Genomic DNA, 17663 nt, shown 5'->3' with positions numbered 1-17663 from the left:
TTAAAGCTCTCGCGTCGCGGTGCCTGCGGCGGGCCAACGCGGCCGGCTTGCGTTTTTCACGAGAGGTGATTCGAATCGCGCCGACGAGAGGCACGGAAGCTGCTTGCTGTTCGAGTTTGCATTGTTTGTCTGGAGGGAAGAAAAACAAACACTAGTGTGTTCGCAGCTACACTGCTGCGCGACCATTGTTTATCATTTCTGACAGAACAACGAAGTGATTTCGAACGTAAACTACAAGACCACGCGTAGAGCGTCTGAACTGCATTCGACGCAGTTGGCAGAGTTCGTGCGCGTTTGCACAACCCGCTTTTCGTTGGAACCTTCGCGTTCGTCATCGAGACTGCTTTGGCGTGATTCATTCCGCTAGTGCGGGATGGTACAGGAACTTTCGTCGAGGGTGGTTGAGGCAGCCTCGTGTAACATATTGAAGCCACGTGGACAACGATCGAGCGGCCGCCGTCGCCCCTTGCTATTTCGCGTCTGGCGAAAACATCGCCTCTATTGTGTGCGCCGCTTTTGTTTTATTTGCTGAAAAAAAAAATCGATTGTGTTCGCCTCTCGGAACACTTTCTATTGGTTTGTTTTTTAAATGAGGCAGCTGCACTTTCTGCCGATTGCCCACGTGAGCATCTTTGTCCCCCCCCTTTTTTTTTTCGAATAACGTCAGGCTGGTCATGTTGAGTGTGAATTCGCTGTTATTGTTATGTGGTGACTAGTGTAAGTACTTAACTAAGCACTTCCTCTCAGCGTGACTGGAGTTGTATGTCGATATAGCCGAGAACGTGATAGGCGTTGTTATCGTTTCCTCCGTTTGCTGGGATAAGTAATAATGTGCCTTTTATTTCTCCTATTGAACTGGGCTTATCGCACTGATAAATTCTCCAGCGTGACTTCTCGTCACTTTCGATTGTCGGAGACTGCAACGTGCATATTTCTTCTATTTTTTTTTGTGGGCGATGATTATAAGATCCACTGCTAGCCCTCCCTGATAATTCACTGGTGATTTCGCTTGCGGGTGATAGTGTCAATCACTTATCGATCGTTCATAAGTTCTGAGACACTACTCGGTCGCTGGTATCGCCATCGAAAACTTGCCATATCGTGCAGATAAACAACTCCGTGCGTAGCGAAGCAAGATTGCTCTTTATATTGCTTTGTTTGCCTTTCCAACACTGGCCTTAATAATACGGATACCTCCTCGGGCACACTTTACTTAGCTTGTCCTTATCTCGCTTCTCCTTGGCGTACCCGGCTCGAGGTGTGCGTTTAACGTTTGGATATTGTTGTTTTCTCTCTCTTCTCTTCGTATCGGAATTCTCACGGACACAATCGCTGCGTCGGCTTTTTTTTTTTATCTTCCTGCTTCGTCAGCTGACGCTGTCCTCGCATCGGCAGGTTTTTGCGTTTGCACGTACTACACAACGATCGCCTGTTGCTGGGCGAAAGATTTCTCTGTACCCTCCCCCCAGTGCTCCTTTCTCTTAACCCGCCCTCGTTTGTGTAACTTTGCACTCCGCGTTTTTAAGTTAGCGCTGGCGCCTCGGTTATGTGGTATGTCTTGCTTTGGCAACCGATTTTTTTTTCTCGTAAACAATATTTTGAGGGCCGGGACAGACTGCGTCTGAAGAGAGTCAAAGAAAGAGGCAGATCGGCCTCCGTCTCATTGCTCGTCTTTCCCAGGACTGTACGTCCGCGATCGTACATTGATTGATATGTGGGGTTTAACGTCCCAAAACCACCATTTGACTATGAGAGACGCCGAAGTGGAGGACTTCGGAAATTTCGACCACCTGGGGCTCTCTAACGTGCACCCAAATCTGAGCACACGAGCCTACAACATTTCCGCCTCCATCGGAAATGCAGCCGGGATTCGAACCCGCGACCTGCGGGTCAGTAGCCGAGTACCTTAGCCGCTAGACCACCGCGGCGGGCCAGTCGCGATCGCACATCATCTGTGCGAACGTACAGATGTGGGCTTGCGACAGCTGTGTGGAACACAATGCGGATGTGTTATCAGGGTGATTTTTTTTTTTTCCATGACAGCTTACTTTTACTGGCGTGTCCTGAGCCAAACAATGTTTGCTGTGGCGTCGACGCTGCATGCAGTGTCAGTATCCTAGGATAGCCGAAAGATCTATGATCATCGGTGAGCACTCAGTTTCTGGAAACATTTCGCTCGCTTTTTTTAATATAAGACTGTACAAGGCGTGTGATCCACGTGTTACGAAGTTTATAAGACTGGAAGCAGAAGATGACTCTCGGTGGGTTCGCGTACCTATTTTTTTTTTTCGTTTAAACAAATTGTCGCAATGTGCAGTTTCAACGTGAATCGTCGTCGTCGTTCTCGATTTCGATTGGTCGGTTGCCGCGGAAATGCAAACACGCAGCGCGGTAGCCGTATTTGCGCGGCTTATGTTCACTGTGAATCGAGTGCTTATAATACACGAGAGATCGTAAACGCAATATATTTTTCCCTCCTTTAACGACTGTTCAAACGTCAAAGCTGTGCCTTGACTTGATCTCCTCAATGTACTTTTTCGCCAGAACGCCTTCTTTTTCTCCTTTTCTTTTTTTTTTTTAGCATAGGCACCGTGCAGTTGAGTTTTCCAGTGTGAGTACAGCGCCAGAACCCAATGCCTAGCGGGAAAAAAAACGCAATAGTAGTATGGAGTCGGTCAAAATGGAACCTGATTCGTGCGTCTCCTGCGTTCCCCTTCCTTAGTCCAATGCCAGCGAACCTAGGTTGGGCTAGTGCCAGCAACGCAACTCCCTCTGGTCAGTGGACGCTGCCCGTAGAGAATGAAATAGCAATGCAACAACACATCCTCGTTGTGGTCCCAGGCGTAGATGAGGCTTGACAAAATCTGTAAGCGGGTATTTCAAGATAAATTCGTCGCGATATCTACAAACAATATCGCCGATCGGGAATCTTGAGGGATGTGGTAGTGGACGCATTCTGGCTGGCTCTATTGTGCTTAAATTTAGCCAATCTTGCATAAATGTAGGTATACCGCGTAGTCGATTTTCGACGCAAATTGGCATAGTACAGGCTGTTTATTTTTTTCATCATTTAGCACTGTTCGTTTTCTATAGGCTCTGGTCATCCGCGCTGTACGGGTTTTACGGTTCTACAGCTTTTACGGGTTTTCGGTAGCTTTAAATCGGCGACATTGATATAGGTCGTGTGGTCGTCAACCAGTGGGAAGCTTCGCTTAGCCCCGTATTCAGAAACGCTCCTCGACTTGAAGGCGCCTTCAATGCTGTGTTGAAGCGCGTCTGTACGTTTGTGCTGCATTGGCACCGCCTAAAGATAGCGGGTTCGGAACGGGCTTGTGCTGCGTTGAAGTCGGTGGCGAGTCGGCTCAAGTTAAGCAGCGTGTCTGAACACGGAGGGTTACCCCCGTATTCATAAACGCTATTTGGCTTGAACTTGACTTGAAACCGCCTTCAATGCAGCGCGCGTTTGAAACGTGTCTGAAATGCGTTTGGAACAGCAGCGCCAGCTCGCGTAGTGAATAAAAGAAGTGAAATGTTGCAGAAGTGATGCAACTTAGACGTGGCATCGAAGTTCTAAACGCAGTACCGCTTTCCTATCAAGATAGTCCGTAATCTAAATGCGTTCTAGTGCGCGTTTTCGTGTCCTTGTTTATTCTATCTTCACTTACCGCTATCTAATGATGTCGATGGAACTGCTGACGAATAAGATAGCTAGCGCCATCTGGCCAATCAGCAAGCGCTGTGCCGATCGAATGACTTCTTGTTGAATCCAAATGACGTCAGTCGGTAGGGAGATAGTTGTGTGCGATTTTTTTATGATTACTATGGATCGATCTTCTAGAACTCCGCAGGGTTCCAAATAATTAGTAGCCTTCTTCCGTTTCCGTGCCCCTACATTTCATCACGCTTAAGATTCTGGAACGTCAAGCATCGCACAAGCACTTTGCGTCGATGAAGGCAGCCTTTGCATCAATTCCGCAGTGTGGGGGCGCTTATACGGCCAGTCGTGGCGATTTGCCTGCTTATGCAATCGAGACTCTCATTGTTCCTTTCTTTTGCAAGCGACGAGGTCGCGACATACAGAGGTCGCGATAACTGCGAGGCCGCCTTGTTTCCGCCAAGTGTGTGCCTGTGTGCGCGCAGCAAAGCAAGTTGCTGTTGCCTGTAAGTGTGTAAACGATGTCGGTGGTATACACAAATGGCGAACCAGTGCCGACTTTCCGACATCCACTATTTCGTCAACTAATAGGCGGAATGATTATCCGAAGCACAGGAATGTAGCCCTGGTTAGAATGGGCTGTTTATTTAGTTTCGTCTCTCTCTCTGTGTGAGAGAGAGAAAGTTCTTGTTTATATTTCATTCCCATCTTCGTGCTACGCTAGCCATTAAGGAAATGGTATGGTGAAGATCCTGAAGTTGACTTGGTTTAGATGTTGGTTTTGTCGTTTTATCTCCTGAACTTTCCGCATTCAGCTGCCGCTCTCCGTGGGACGTTCAGCCATTGTGTTTACCATTGCAGGTCTTTGAGATGCAGTTACTCTGTTTATGTAATCGAGAGGTTTGTTTGAGCTGATTGGCAGCTTAATCGCTTTCTTCTCAAAGCATAAGTGGCAAAGTTGACCATGAATGCTTTTCTAAATGAATATATCGGGACAGTAGCGCTCGTCATGGGCACTTTTTAAAAATGTTTTATGTAAGATGACTCGCGATTTGCCATATAGCCGTACAATATCCCGTCAGGACAGTTAGCCTAAATGGGTCTGGGGATTATCCTCCGTTGAAGTGTCACTGGTCATCCCTGTGATGTTTAAGAGACCGTAGTTCATTGGGTGTAAATGGTCGCTGGCAACGGCCCTATGGACATTCTCGGGACCTGTCGCTGCGCCTGACGTGCCTCTATTTATTCACGCCATTAATCATCGCATGGGAAGTGCTATTTACAGATGAGGGCCGAGAGTCTTACTTCTTGACTGATCCTTTTAAACCGATTTTACGCGCCGGGCTAAGTGACCTAAAAAGGTGGTGAGTGAAAATACATATAATTATTATGTCCTGTGGTTCCTACGGGTCACTGTCGAGGACTATAGCGTTGGTGCATTGACCACACCGGGTCAATAAAATAGCTCGATGAATAGTTGCCGAGAGAAGTAAGTTGCCATGCCGAGTCCCGTCACAGCGCCCCTGACAGTGGTCGGCGTGCAAGCCAGCGCTTCTGATGTAGACGACGCCGCGTGTTTCTACCCCCCCCCCCCCCCCCCCAAGCACACACATTTGGGGCCATGCGTGACTACGCGAAGGGCTAGCACACCTGTCGGCGGCGCGGAGGTCGCGAGCGCAACGACTCGGATGTGGGCCTTCCTTCCGGAACCGCCGGGGAGGACGTCGAGAGAGTGGGAATGTTGCGCGGTCAGCCACGTGGGTGAAGTGTGTCGTCGCCTCTTGACGACGAGTGTCGTTATCACGACAAAAAAGAATTAATAAAAAAATAAAGCGGTCGTGGCTGGTCTCTTGACTACATAATGCGTGATCGAGTGCCCCGCGAATAATCTCGCGTCGTGAGCGCCGCGCCGTTCCAGCTTCCGTAGTTTTTGGGACTGCGTTCTCATTCGTTCATTAGCGGACAAGATGTCTTGATAGCTATGCGCGAAAAGTCCGCTTGCAGGACATCGCTGCCGGCCGTTCGGATTTGCGTTGTGTACTACTCTCGGTGTCTGTACCACGTGGTCTCTACGAGCGTCAATAGGGCGCCTTTCGTTTCGCAGACCGCCGCGGTGTAGTACAGTGATCACTGTGACAAAATGCTGGAGGCTCGTGTGCGCTGCTATATATATATATATATATATATATATATATATATATATATATATATATATAGGGCACGTTAAAGAACTACAGGTGGTCGAAATTAAAGGTAAAGAACCACAGGGGGTCGAAGTTTCGGGAGTTCACGTGCGTCATAGTCATCATTGTTTTTCCAAGAAAAATATCCCAAAGACTGAGTAAAAAAAAACCCCTCCTTCAGTAACGAATCATGGAGAAAACACGAGAAAGGTTGCACATTCGAGCACTCAGCTCGAAGAATGCAGTACCGAATAGGCCACCTATTTGTCCAGTTGCAATGCGAGCTCGCGCTCCGCGCCGTGACAGGCCTCTTGTAGCCATCGATCTCGCCCTTATAGATTGCTCGCTCGGTTCTTGCGAAGCGTGTTGTCGCGGCACAAATCGGGAAGGGGTCACGTGTTCTGCTTTTAATTTTAAGACATACAAAAAGAAAGCCCTCCCGCACGTGGCTGCTCATTTGGCAGCAGGAGCCCCCGAGGTGTGTATTGGGGGCCAGCGTAAACTGGGCCACCATCGCCTTGATGGGGCGTCAAGGTTCGACCCCACCCTCCTCTTCGCACGCGCGCCCACATTGTTTCGTCCGGCGCGCCCCTCGCGTGCCCCTGCTAACTATACTGCGAGTATGTCTCTCTCCACACACAGACGCGCGCACAGCCCTCCTCCTTCCTTGCTGCTGTGCCTCGGCTTCCTTGACACTGTTTGGTCGTCGCCTCGAGACACTCGCTTGTCTTTGGCACGTACGCACGACTCTTTTTCTTACGCGCACGCGGTTCTCTCAGAGCGCACTTCGGGGTGTCGTACCGCCCTTCTTCGACGTGTGACGTATACATGGCCCGTGTATGCTCGCTAATGTGTACCGAGCCCCGTGCCGCATGCATCTTGTAGGTAATTGAGCTGCTGTTGCGGGGCCATCGCGCTCTGTGCGCCCGTCCCTGCCTCGCTTGCTTTCATAAGTGGCGTGTGATTTCTCATTCCTCGCCATGCTACGCGTGGACGCGTCGAGTGACCAGTGCCTCCGCAAATGATAACGCTCCCGACCGCGCCCCTCGTGCGCCCTGCCGCGAGGAGCATATCGTCGCTATCTCGGCCCTTCGGTCCTCGCCGATTGAGTTTCCATCGTCGGCCCGAGACGCAGTGGACGGCGGCTGCAGATGCGCGTGCCTGATAACTCGACGCCAAATATGTCTTGTGGCGTACGCTAGACTCGCAGGAATTCTAGAGAGCTGCTGTATTGCTGACGCAGTCTCGATATGGGTTGGTTGCGTCGTCTGTTTATGGTGGTACAGTTCTTGTCCTAAATTCAGACAGTGTTGTCCACTCGCGTGGAATGAGGGATAGGGAAGGACAACGGAACGTGACAGGTGAACACTCCGTTTTGGTACTTTGGTAAGGACAGAAACAGGTGAAGGGAAATATGTGCGCTGCTTAGATTTTCTCTTTCATTCATTCCCGAAGCTTTTTAACGCACTACAGGTGGGTACAACTTCAGAATTGCGCGACATTTTCTCTCCTCAAAGGCGGGCGCACACAATCTTGCACTAATGGGCGAGGAATCTAAGAAGACGCCACGAGTTGGACGCCCAGTAATACCCCTGTCACACGGCCACCACCGAGCTCTGCTGCATCTTTCAAGATTTCGCGTCTGATCTGTCTGAAAACATTTTCACTCGTACGTGTGATTATATAAAACATAAGTTATTTACACCGAAACAAGAAAAAAATCTTTTGACCTTTATTACAGACGTGTAGCCTACACTTGCAAGCAAGTTGGCAGTAATGTTGACAAGAATGCTGGTGGCAACAGTGTACGTTTCTTTTGGTACATGTTTTTCTACGTACCCGGATTGTCAAACACAGTGCAAGTTGTCGCCGAGCTCGTTGAAGTAGCACTACCACGTAGGTCGTGATGTTCGTTACATTTAGCGGATGACCACAGGTCTCGTGTTCAGTACACGAAGCCCTTGCTGCGGATGGGTCACACAACAGTTCGCATGTATTGCCGGCATGACTACTGGCGTCTGCGAAAAAGGGAGAAAACCCGCGTCAACCGCTGCTATGAATTTTGGCAAGGAGCACAATAATAGTCGCGAACAAGTTTCAGAGATGTGAACAATGTGGCGCGCACGAGTAAGATTGCTGGCACGGATGAGCGGATTATGCAGTGAAGAAACCTTTAATAGTGATCAAGTTAATTACTGTGTGGACTGCGGCTGTTTTATTGCAGTTTTTTTTTTTTCCGTAACTACAGATTACCGGGGACGAGAGTACAGCCATCCGCCGCTAAAGAAGATCGCCGAACTTCTTTTGCAAAAAGCTTTAACTTCCTTGACGTTAGGGAGACCGTGTTACATGGCAGACCGCATCTGCGTTGTCGTAAAGACGAGGGAGTTAAACGGAGTTTCTGGGTGTCCGTGTCACAGGGTTGTATAACTCTGCCTGAGGAGAACACTACTAATTGCAAGAGCGGGACTATTTCTCAGGTGACCGACGGGCTGCCGCGCTTCGGTCAGTCAGCCAGACGGACGTGCTTTATCGGTCTTCTCCGAACTTAAGTTGTATCCGACTAATAGCGTTCGCGGGAGCCTATCTTCGTAAAAGTCCTTCGTTAGTCTTGTATACGTGGTTGAGCGAGTGCATTACGACCAAAACCGTGCTGTTGCAAGGTTAGGTGACAATGGTTCTCTGTTAAGCCGCCTAGGCCGACGTACCCTTTAGATAGGAACTTGTGCTCTAAACCTTCATAACATTGCGCATCAAGCGTGTAAGGCTGTGCGACCGAGATTGTGTACCGCACCAGTCATTGCAGAAAGGAGACACCGCTAGCTACACAGTAGAGCGCGCGTACACGCACACACACGCACAATCAACGAAAGTCACCGTCTGCGAAACGTCATTAAGAAACCCGCAAGTGATAGCGTTTATATTGCGACAACACCGTTTTCTCGCGGCGTCCTGATTCCCCTGTTTTTTGTTTCTTTCTCGTTTTCTTTCTTCAAGTGTTATAGCGACTTCGCCTGTACTCTGTCGCTTAGCGAGCGGTTGCGATCACTCGCAACCGCGCAAGTGTACGGCGGGCCCAATGATCCTTCTTTGTTTTCTTCTCTGGCGGTGCGCTTTTGCGGGTTACGCGCACACCGGCGGCGTGTTACGCTTAGTAGGCGCACTCGGAGGGGAAGGAAGAGGAGCGAGACGGCGAAAACGCGGCCGCCGCTGTCGCAGCGCGATTCGGCGGCGGTCGCCGCTTCTCCGCTCTGATAAGCACCGCGCTACTCGAGTCTCTCGTAATGTAGCCCGCTTCGCGCGCCGGTCTCACCGTCGCCGGCGGTGAACCCGTTTCCGACGGCGCGTGTGTGCACTACTTGACGCGGTCCCTCTTTTTTATTCGCCTAGCTGTTTTTTTTTTTTTTTCACTCAAAAGTGGCTGCTAGCGTCGTGCTCAAAGCGAAACCGTTTTGCTAGCTCGGCGCAGTGATATCGGAACTTGCTGCTGAGCTTTGCCCCCCCCCCCCCCCCCCTTTGCCGCCTAACTTCGGTGATTTACCTTGTCGCCCATGATCTTTGCTTCTTAGCGCATTTCGGGCATTTATTCTAGCGCGTCTCTGGGCGCCGATTTGAAGTGCGGGTGCAAGGAGTCCCGCGTGCTAGTTGTGCAAGCGACAGCGTGTTTGTACGAAGATACCAAAATGTGTTAACGAGGACACCTAGACCCGTCCGTAGTCACAAACGCTCCTCGACCTCAAGGGGATCCCTTGAGGTGGAGTTTCGTGTCGAGGACTGTTTGTGAATACAGGCTGTAATAAGCCTGCGTTTGGGATGAATAGCGCGTTATACCCCTGTCACACTTGGCAGTTAAAATGTACTGTGAGCGAGTACACTTCACCGCTGAGGGTCATTCGCGCGCTCTCACGAGAAAGCTTAGTGTCACTCGCTGCAGCGTATACTTGCCGGCAAGTGTGTTCCCCAACCGCACTTCGCGGCGACGAAGTGTGTAGCCTCGGTACCAGTGGCTAGCACAGAAATAAAGCTAATGATGAGGATGCAAAACGTCCGTCACTCCGTCCGCGCTTCCGTGCGTCAGACAGACGATGGACGGACGCGGCCTGCGGATGATTCACGGTTTGCCGTTAAAACCATCCGAAGCTTCGCCCCACTCATCATCATTCACTCCGTGGATATGCTGTGAGGTGGTTACTATACATACATGCATGCATACAGGTATGCCTGTCTACTCGCTCTCGGCCAGTTTGTGGTCACGTCCGCTAGGGGGATGCGGCTGCACATGCTGTGCAATGGCGGCGTCCGTCGTGTTGTTTACTTCCACGCACACTTGCACACATACGTAGGTTGATCGTTCTCTAGTCATTTAAGATGACGTGTGCCACTTGTGCTACCTCCATGAAAACAACGTGGTTCGACTATGAGACACGGGCGCAGAAATAACAAATATATGTTGTACTACAAGTCCGCAAATTGCCACGACCATCATTTTTTTTAAATACACTTCGCTTTCTCGTGTAGCAGCGAACCTCCAAAATGACAATTCGTGAGCGCAAGTGCACTCGCTCAAAGCGCACTTAAGTTACCATGTGTGGGAGAGGCATTAAAGATGGACGAGTCGGTCGATCTGAAGAGTTCAAATGCAATAGCGGAAAATTACTGAGAAAGAATGAAAAACAAATAGACTGGAAATCATTTATACGGTGACGTATAATGCAAACATTACGATACGAGTTGATGGGTTCTCTCTTTTTTTTTTTTTTCTTGACGAAAAAAAAAAAAAACACTTGGCGTTAGGCCGCATTGGGCATAGATAGAGTTGGGTGGCTCACAGCAGGTCACAACTCTGTTGCTGTCGGTCCTGTAAAATGGTTTCTGAGAGGCTGTTGGTCAGGGAGCAAAGAAGAGTAGTCGTTTGTTGTTGTTGTTTTTAGGAGGGGGGGGGGGGGCACACGTCACGCATGGGACCAACCACCGAACACTGAGAACGTCGGTGTGGATACTACGGCACGAGAAAACTCGACCGAGTGTGAGATATAATTTAAAGTCTTTGGGAAACCCGCTTTTGCAGTTTCGTAGAACAAGGGGAAACTACTGTATATCCGATGACGTTCGCCTATTTTGTTGGCGTTTGTTTGACAATTGTATAGGGTGGAATTTCCGTGAGGCGAACCAACGTGATATACCGAATCTGCAATATTTACCTTCTTTATTGGCTTGGAATTGCGTAGGAGAAAGGGTGGTAGCTCCGCGCCGCCGCTCGTATCCAATTGGAGCGCAGCCAGGCTGACCTTTGCCCCCCTCCCCCTCCATCACACTCTGTCAGAAAGGGTGCCTTCCATTCCTACGCACTTGCGTCGTAAAGAGAACGCTGTGGTCGGAACGTGCCTCGGGTTGGTTCTGAGAGAAAAGCGTCAGTAGCTTGGAAACTGCGATGTTATTTTTCTCGGTTTACTTCGAGCAAACGAGTGCATCTACTCTCTTCTGCTGATGACGACGTCATCGAGAGCCGTCGCGAGCGTTTTCGCGAGCTGCGCTGGTGGTGCGTGTGTGCCGCTTGCTTCGTGGTGTCCGGCTTGCCGTGTTTGCCGAACTCTGTCCGCCTTCTGGCGCAGACGCCTGTTCTCGCCGAGACAAGGCTGCTTGCTTACTCCCTCGCGCCGCTCGATATCGGGCCGCGTTTCTCTGGCGCGATTGAACACACACACAAACGCTAACTCCGCGTGGGTGTTTTCGTGGAGAGCTTACGGAGATAATCCCGGAGAAAAAGGACAGTGGGCCGTGGTACCGCAATGCCAGGCTGTGTACAAGGGAACACTTCACCAGTGATGAAACCGATGACTAAGTATAGGTTTCTTCACCGTTGTTCGAAGCGAGTATATAACACGATTAACTGTGTGTAGTACACTCGTTATCAAAAGTATACGCACCGCGGAAGAAAACAGACGGGACAAGCGCCGACTTCAAACTAAAATTTTATTGACAAGAAAGCTTTTATATATATATATATATATATATATATATATATATATATATATATATATATATATATATATATATATATATCGCAAAGGTGTACGGACAGCAATGGTCCGTATATGATTTTGCTCTCGGACGTACACGTTTGGTGTATTTACATATTTATTTGGTTTGTGGAAGGGGTGGTGTCGTTACGGCACATTTGGAAGGCGCCATATGCTGTTTACGAGAGTGCCGGAGGCGTATGCGAATAATGGTCTAGGGTCGACGTATCTGCGACTCGCTCGTTGAACGAGCGGCCTCATTACCGATGCATCGGTATCGTCCAGCTGAGCGTATCTCCGGCGCGGACGGGCGGCTCTCCCTTACCGCACTGTTAAACGCAAAGGGTGCGACAACTAAACGCTCCGGCCTCCTGCGATGAGCCTGTGCAGTTGCAGTCGAAAGTTTCCGCCAGGTCGTTTCATTTATGAATTTATTTATTTATGACTACTGCAATCCCTACTAGGAATTTTCGCAGAGTGGGTTATATAAATGCTCAATATGCAGACGAACAAATTTTCAAATCAGGAAGATAAAAACACACAGAATCAAAAGTACGCACAAAGCAATTCAAAATATACAAAAATTCGAACGTTTATGGGGACAGAGCTTAATTGGCATGCCTTTTTAAACACTGTTATTGAGGCTAGAAGAAAAAAATGTTAAGGATGGCTGTAAAACTTCGGTGTTGGTTAGTTTGTTCCTGTCGTTTATAGTTCGGGGAAAGAATGAATATTTAAAGCAGTTGTTACGGGTTGCATAGGGTGTTATTGTGCGCTCATGCCTTTGTCGAGCTGCATATCCGGATGAAAATGAAAGAACTTCAGAAATGTCTGTCTTGTAATGTCGCTTTACTAGTTGATAAAGAAATTTTAGTTTAGATAAGCGGTTTCTTTCTGTTAGTGTTGGTAGATTAGCTCGAGTTGAACGTTCCGTAATTTAGGTGCGCCCGAAGCTCTTATAAATAAAACGAATGACCTTTTTTTTTGTAGCCTTTCTGGCTTGTTGATATTAGTTTTGGTAAAAGGGTCCCATATAATGGAAGCATAATCCAGAGTCGGTATAACTATTGTTTTATAAGCCAGAAGGTGGACGGAGGGGGTTGAGAGTTTTAATGCTCTTCTGGGGAAGAACAGTTTACGCATTGCAGTGTTAGTTACTGTATTAATGTGTTTCGTCCAATTCAGGTCATCTGTGATCCATAAGCCAAGATGCTTGTAATGTGGGACTTGGGAAAGCTTAGTATGGGTAGTAGAGTACTCGTATTCTAAAGGATTTTTTTCGTTAGTTATTTGCATAAACTTTTTTTTGTCAAAGTTAATAGCCATTTGCCATTCATCACACCAGGGGGACACTCTTTGTAGAGCATCATTTAACACGTGTTGGTCTGCGGGACAGCATATTTCTTTATAAAGTGCACAGTCATCAGCGTAAAGTTTGATTTTAACAGGGATGCTATCTACAATATCATTAATAAACAGGAGAAAAAGGAGTGGTCCTAGCACTGAGCCCTGCGGAACGCCAGAGTCAACAAGCTGTCTATGTGAGCAGGAATCAGCAAATACAACAAATTGTTCGCGTTTTGTGAGGTATGCAGAAATCCAGTTAACATTATCTACTGCGACTAGGTGGCCCGTGTGAAACGATTGTCGGTCATCGGGGCCGGCAAGGTAGCGGCACAACACTGGATTGAAAAATACGTACCCCGGCCTGGCACTTCATGGTTTGGGCATTGATATCTCGGGAAGTTGGAGTCTATTTTTCGCTTCTATCACTTCCTCATTCACGCCGAGCTGTGTCACAGATTTAGGTAATTTATTGGCCGTGTCATCGCGACGCCTATTTATCGAAACATTAATCAGCTGTCTTGTTCCGCAGATGCGCCTATTGTGACGCAGTGAACATTTCAAAACAGCGTGTCAGCTTACGCGGGTTTTTACGCGATGGACTTGTTATGGGTTGCTACAAAGCGTTTGCAAGCCTTTGCCGACCGTTCACGGAAGAGTCTGTCCGGCTTCTTGAGCACTGGGATCCCCCCCCCCCCCTCGCTGCAGAGAACGTGTCTGTCACCTACACCTGCCGTTGAGCGCTTCTGTTGACATCTCTTTCTGGGTACCTGCGTTTGCGACGGGTGATCTGCAGGTGTGGATCGCTGTCATGGTTCGTCAAAACTTTGAAAGTATTTGGGAGTTACAGAGAGAAGCTTAAATAAGAACGCCCTCGTAGGCGGTGAACATGCGCGTCAGAGGGACGTTCCCTTCAAATGGTCACGCTTACAGTGGTCCGACATTTCTAAAATAAAGGGTTTTCCTAATTAGGGGTATCAAACGTATACACAACGAGCCGTCAACCTTCCCGCTCGACAGGAATTCGTCGTCAGACGATTCTGTTCTCTTTAAAGATGTGAATAAACTTCTGTCAAGTTTCTCGCTCGCGAGTCCCTCACTGCCTCTGCTCCTGGCTTCCATGGACCTGCGGTTGCAATAAGGCAGCAATACGCTACCCGTTTGTTGGCTCCACCAGCAGTAAAGTCGCAGTATGGTGCGCTCGTTATTTCCCGGTGATCTGGCCCTTTTTGCCCCATCGGGTAGGCTCGAGTGCGACATTAATAACGAAGGCCGGCCTGGTTTGTTTTGACCTTCTTTGGTTGTCCAGGCTGGCCCACATTGAAAAGTTGTTCGCATGCATGCTGTGGAACCATCTTCTGCGAACTTGGAGGAATCATGACCCTTCTTCTTTGTTCGGAAAGATCAAGACTAAGTAAGATACTCAATTGGGCGACTTGGTATGAAATGATTAGTGTGAAGCGGTACCAAGGCACATGGCAATACAGAGCACACGCGAACACTAGCGCGCCGACTCTGAACGTTTATTCACTTGCGCCGGTGTACCGGTACCTGGCTGCACAAAACACTGTTCTCTATATGTAGATGCATTCACGAGAGCACAACCAATCTATGGTGGCGTGTGCCATCTTCCATTGCCACGTGGCTCTGCCCACAAAATGCCATACCGGAAGGTACGCGTATGTCAGATTGAAGGAGAATAAAGACTAAGTGTACTACGCGGTAGAAAACAGATGAATAAACCTTCAGTTGATAGTCTGCGCTTGTCCTCGTCTTTTTCCCGTCCGTGTTTTCTACCGCGTAATACACTTGGATCATGTATCACCAACTGGCCCAATCGGGCACCTTGATGAGCATGAAGAATGTGTCCGAAGGAATGGCCTATCGCATACGTCGACATCCAGCTCGTTTTCCTTGAATCTTCCCTCCCATGACGCTTCTCCGTGCTACCTTAGTTGTTGCAAAATATGAATTGTTTTTCTAAATCTCTAACCATTGTCCAGTGGCTCTCGCTCTTTAGGTGCTGCCACTGTACGTCTGGTATTTCCGCCTGCCTTGCCGTCGTCGTCCTCCTCCTCGCCTGTCTCGTCGCCTTCTTGGTTGAAAGTATCCCTAATCCACGGATTGGGACGCCATGGGGAAAGCTGGGATACAGAACTAATCCCCCTGTTTCTCCCTTCACTCTGCCTGACGCGTCGATGACATCCTCTCCCATCCCACTCTCTTATTGGCCAGTGTGGCGGCGTTCGTGCTTTTTTGTTGGTCTGCCGTTGGCAGTGGTGGTCATTTGGCGGAGCTCGCTCGCGGTGAACGGCCGTCTGTTTCTTGTCGCCGACTGGGATTTGTCTGCCGTGCATCGACTCGCCGCTGCCTTTGTGTAAGTTCATTTCCTTCGCGCCTAAACGCTTGTCGTCTTGCTTCAGCGCACTGTGGTAGGCTGTTCTGTATCCACATTTGGAAGTTTTTCCCTTATCGTCAGAAACGCGAAAATTTCGCGTTGCGGCGCAATGCGTGTCCCTAAGATCATGCACCTCGAGTTGAGTTGCTTTCATAAACGGTTTTAGCCAGGATGATTGTGTGTTAATGGCATCTGCCCATGGCAGCACCTTGGGACCTGAGTTTGCTTTTTCTGTAGCCTCGTGGCTACATTGCTAACCGCCATGACTGTTCGTTCGTCTGCCGCTGAACTCCGTGCTTCCTTTGTCACATGTTGAAGCCTCATTCGACGAGGTTTTCTTGGCAAGCTTGCCGAATTGCAAACACCAGTAGCTAACTACAAAGAACGTCTGAGTATAGTAATTAATGTGTTTTTCTTTCTCATTGCGTTATGTCATCAGTCATAATCGAAACAATGCGGAGGTTCAAGGGAAGCTTGACATCGTGCATCAATCGTTGAACTGGGAATATCAAATGGGATGAAGCCACCTTTTGATGACGCCTCCTTGTCGATACCTTTAGGTCGGAGATGTTGCCTGTTCGACGATTTGTCAAAGTCGTAATGCGGTACCAGTCCTCCGCGGTGTTTTCGCGTGTGGCTTGCGACTCCGGTGCCGATGTTGTACACCGTTCGTCGTCCACTGTGCGCCACGTGGCGGACGGTTCGTGGAAGCGGACTGTCACTTTTGTTCGTCTCGGCGCTGTTGGTAACGTTGGTTTGGCAGAATCCTATGACGAACGAAACCTAGAAACAGGCTAAGTGCTTTGCGTCTCTTCTGTGTTCGTCCTCATTCCACGCGTGGTGAAATATCAATTCCGTAATTTCTCGCAAATACAACATGCCCTTGCACCTCAGCTTCCGATTATCACTGCACTTGACCTACGCGAACGGAAATGTTTCATAGGCGAATCGTGTTTACTTGGCGTGATTTCACACTATTGCAAAGCGAGGTGGATTGAGGGAGGGGGATTAAGGCATGACTAGTACCAGTGTCGTACGGTCTGATACGAATTTACCAACTTGGTCGTGACTGGTCAGGTTGAATCGCGATTAGCCATGCACCATCTCTTGACCTACGGGTTCTCAAACTTCGCGCTTTCACAAAAGTTTTTTTGCACGTTGAGGTATGTAAAAAAAGGGGGAGGGATAGCGATGCGACCGTAGACGTTCCTACAGGCTGGGGTAGCTGAAAAAAAAAATACTGCGCTGTAGTATTTTTTGTTTGTTTTGCATAGGAGGTAGTCAAGCAGTATTTGCGATGCAGATTCTTGCTTCACATCGTTCACGCTGCCTTCTAAACCAGCTCGGCTCCAGAAACTTGTCACATTCTTGTACATTCGCATTGTAATCACCTGTCTGAGAGTTCAAAAAAAAAAAAACTGGTATTCCTACTGCGCACAATGACCACGCAATGGAAAGCCACTACTTGGCTTTCCCCTTACTTAGCAAAACAGACTTCTTCGAAAAAAATAAATCTTGGTGGAATGGTTACTAAACAGGTTTGAGCAACGCCCCACGTGACAGGTGAGGTTAATAGCGATGCGTGCAGCGAGGTGGGTACTGGGTTCGGTTCGCAGCACCCCTGGGCATCTTTTCTCGCGCTGTCCGCACGCATGTGCCGGGACGCCTGCCGCACCCAAGCGGAGGGTGAAAGAGCGTCGCCGATTCGCTCACTTGTTGAGAATGCATATGGGAAGCAGGGCACGACACCTCTTGGGTGTCGTGCACTGCTGGCTCAGTTATTAGTTGGGTGTGCTTATTGTTGCTTTCAACTGCTATAGGTCCATTCGTTTCACCTGCACTTCGGCATTCGTTTCGAAAAAATGCAGCTGTCGTGCAAGGGCTAGTTCACGAATTCCCTGCTCGTGAGGTATAGTGCCGAGTCCGTGCAGCACAAGATGGCTGCAGCAGATGACACAGCCGATTGCATTCATTTCTGTTTTAATGGTGTCCAACAAGCATGAGGGTGAACATTTTTCCGGTAGACGCATGCCAAGCAACAAAAGCGGTGCCGTCTTTCACGA

At 48.9% G+C, this 17663-nt stretch overlaps 1 protein-coding gene, 1 long non-coding RNA gene and 1 pseudogene across 4 annotated transcripts in view; 2 read left to right on the top strand and 1 right to left on the bottom strand.

Moving 5' to 3' along the window:
• The window catches only part of spoon (A-kinase anchor protein spoonbill), a 100668-nt gene that overhangs the window by 46518 nt on the left and 36487 nt on the right, over positions 1-17663 (top strand). The window contains exon 1 of one of the 3 annotated variants that reach the window (XM_075890321.1): positions 14565-14616. The exons of the other annotated variants lie outside the window; for them this stretch is intronic. Coding sequence (XP_075746436.1) covers positions 14580-14616 — 37 coding nt within the window. The 5' untranslated portion in view covers positions 14565-14579. Of the gene's footprint in view, positions 1-14564; positions 14617-17663 lie in introns of those variants that run through there. 3 annotated transcript variants of the gene reach the window in all.
• LOC142803949 (uncharacterized) overlaps positions 1-17663 on the top strand; it is a 52298-nt pseudogene that overhangs the window by 26596 nt on the left and 8039 nt on the right.
• Positions 7556-17663, bottom strand: part of LOC142803950 (uncharacterized) — a 227908-nt gene continuing 217800 nt past the window's right edge. The window contains exon 2 of the long non-coding RNA XR_012894387.1: positions 7556-7856. This is a non-coding gene — a long non-coding RNA (uncharacterized LOC142803950). The remainder of the gene's footprint in view (positions 7857-17663) is intronic.

Source organism: Rhipicephalus microplus, chromosome 3 (genome assembly GCF_043290135.1).
Source record: "Rhipicephalus microplus isolate Deutch F79 chromosome 3, USDA_Rmic, whole genome shotgun sequence".
NCBI classification, from domain to species: domain Eukaryota; kingdom Metazoa; phylum Arthropoda; class Arachnida; order Ixodida; family Ixodidae; genus Rhipicephalus; species Rhipicephalus microplus.
This window is presented reverse-complemented; position numbering and strand designations above follow the sequence as displayed.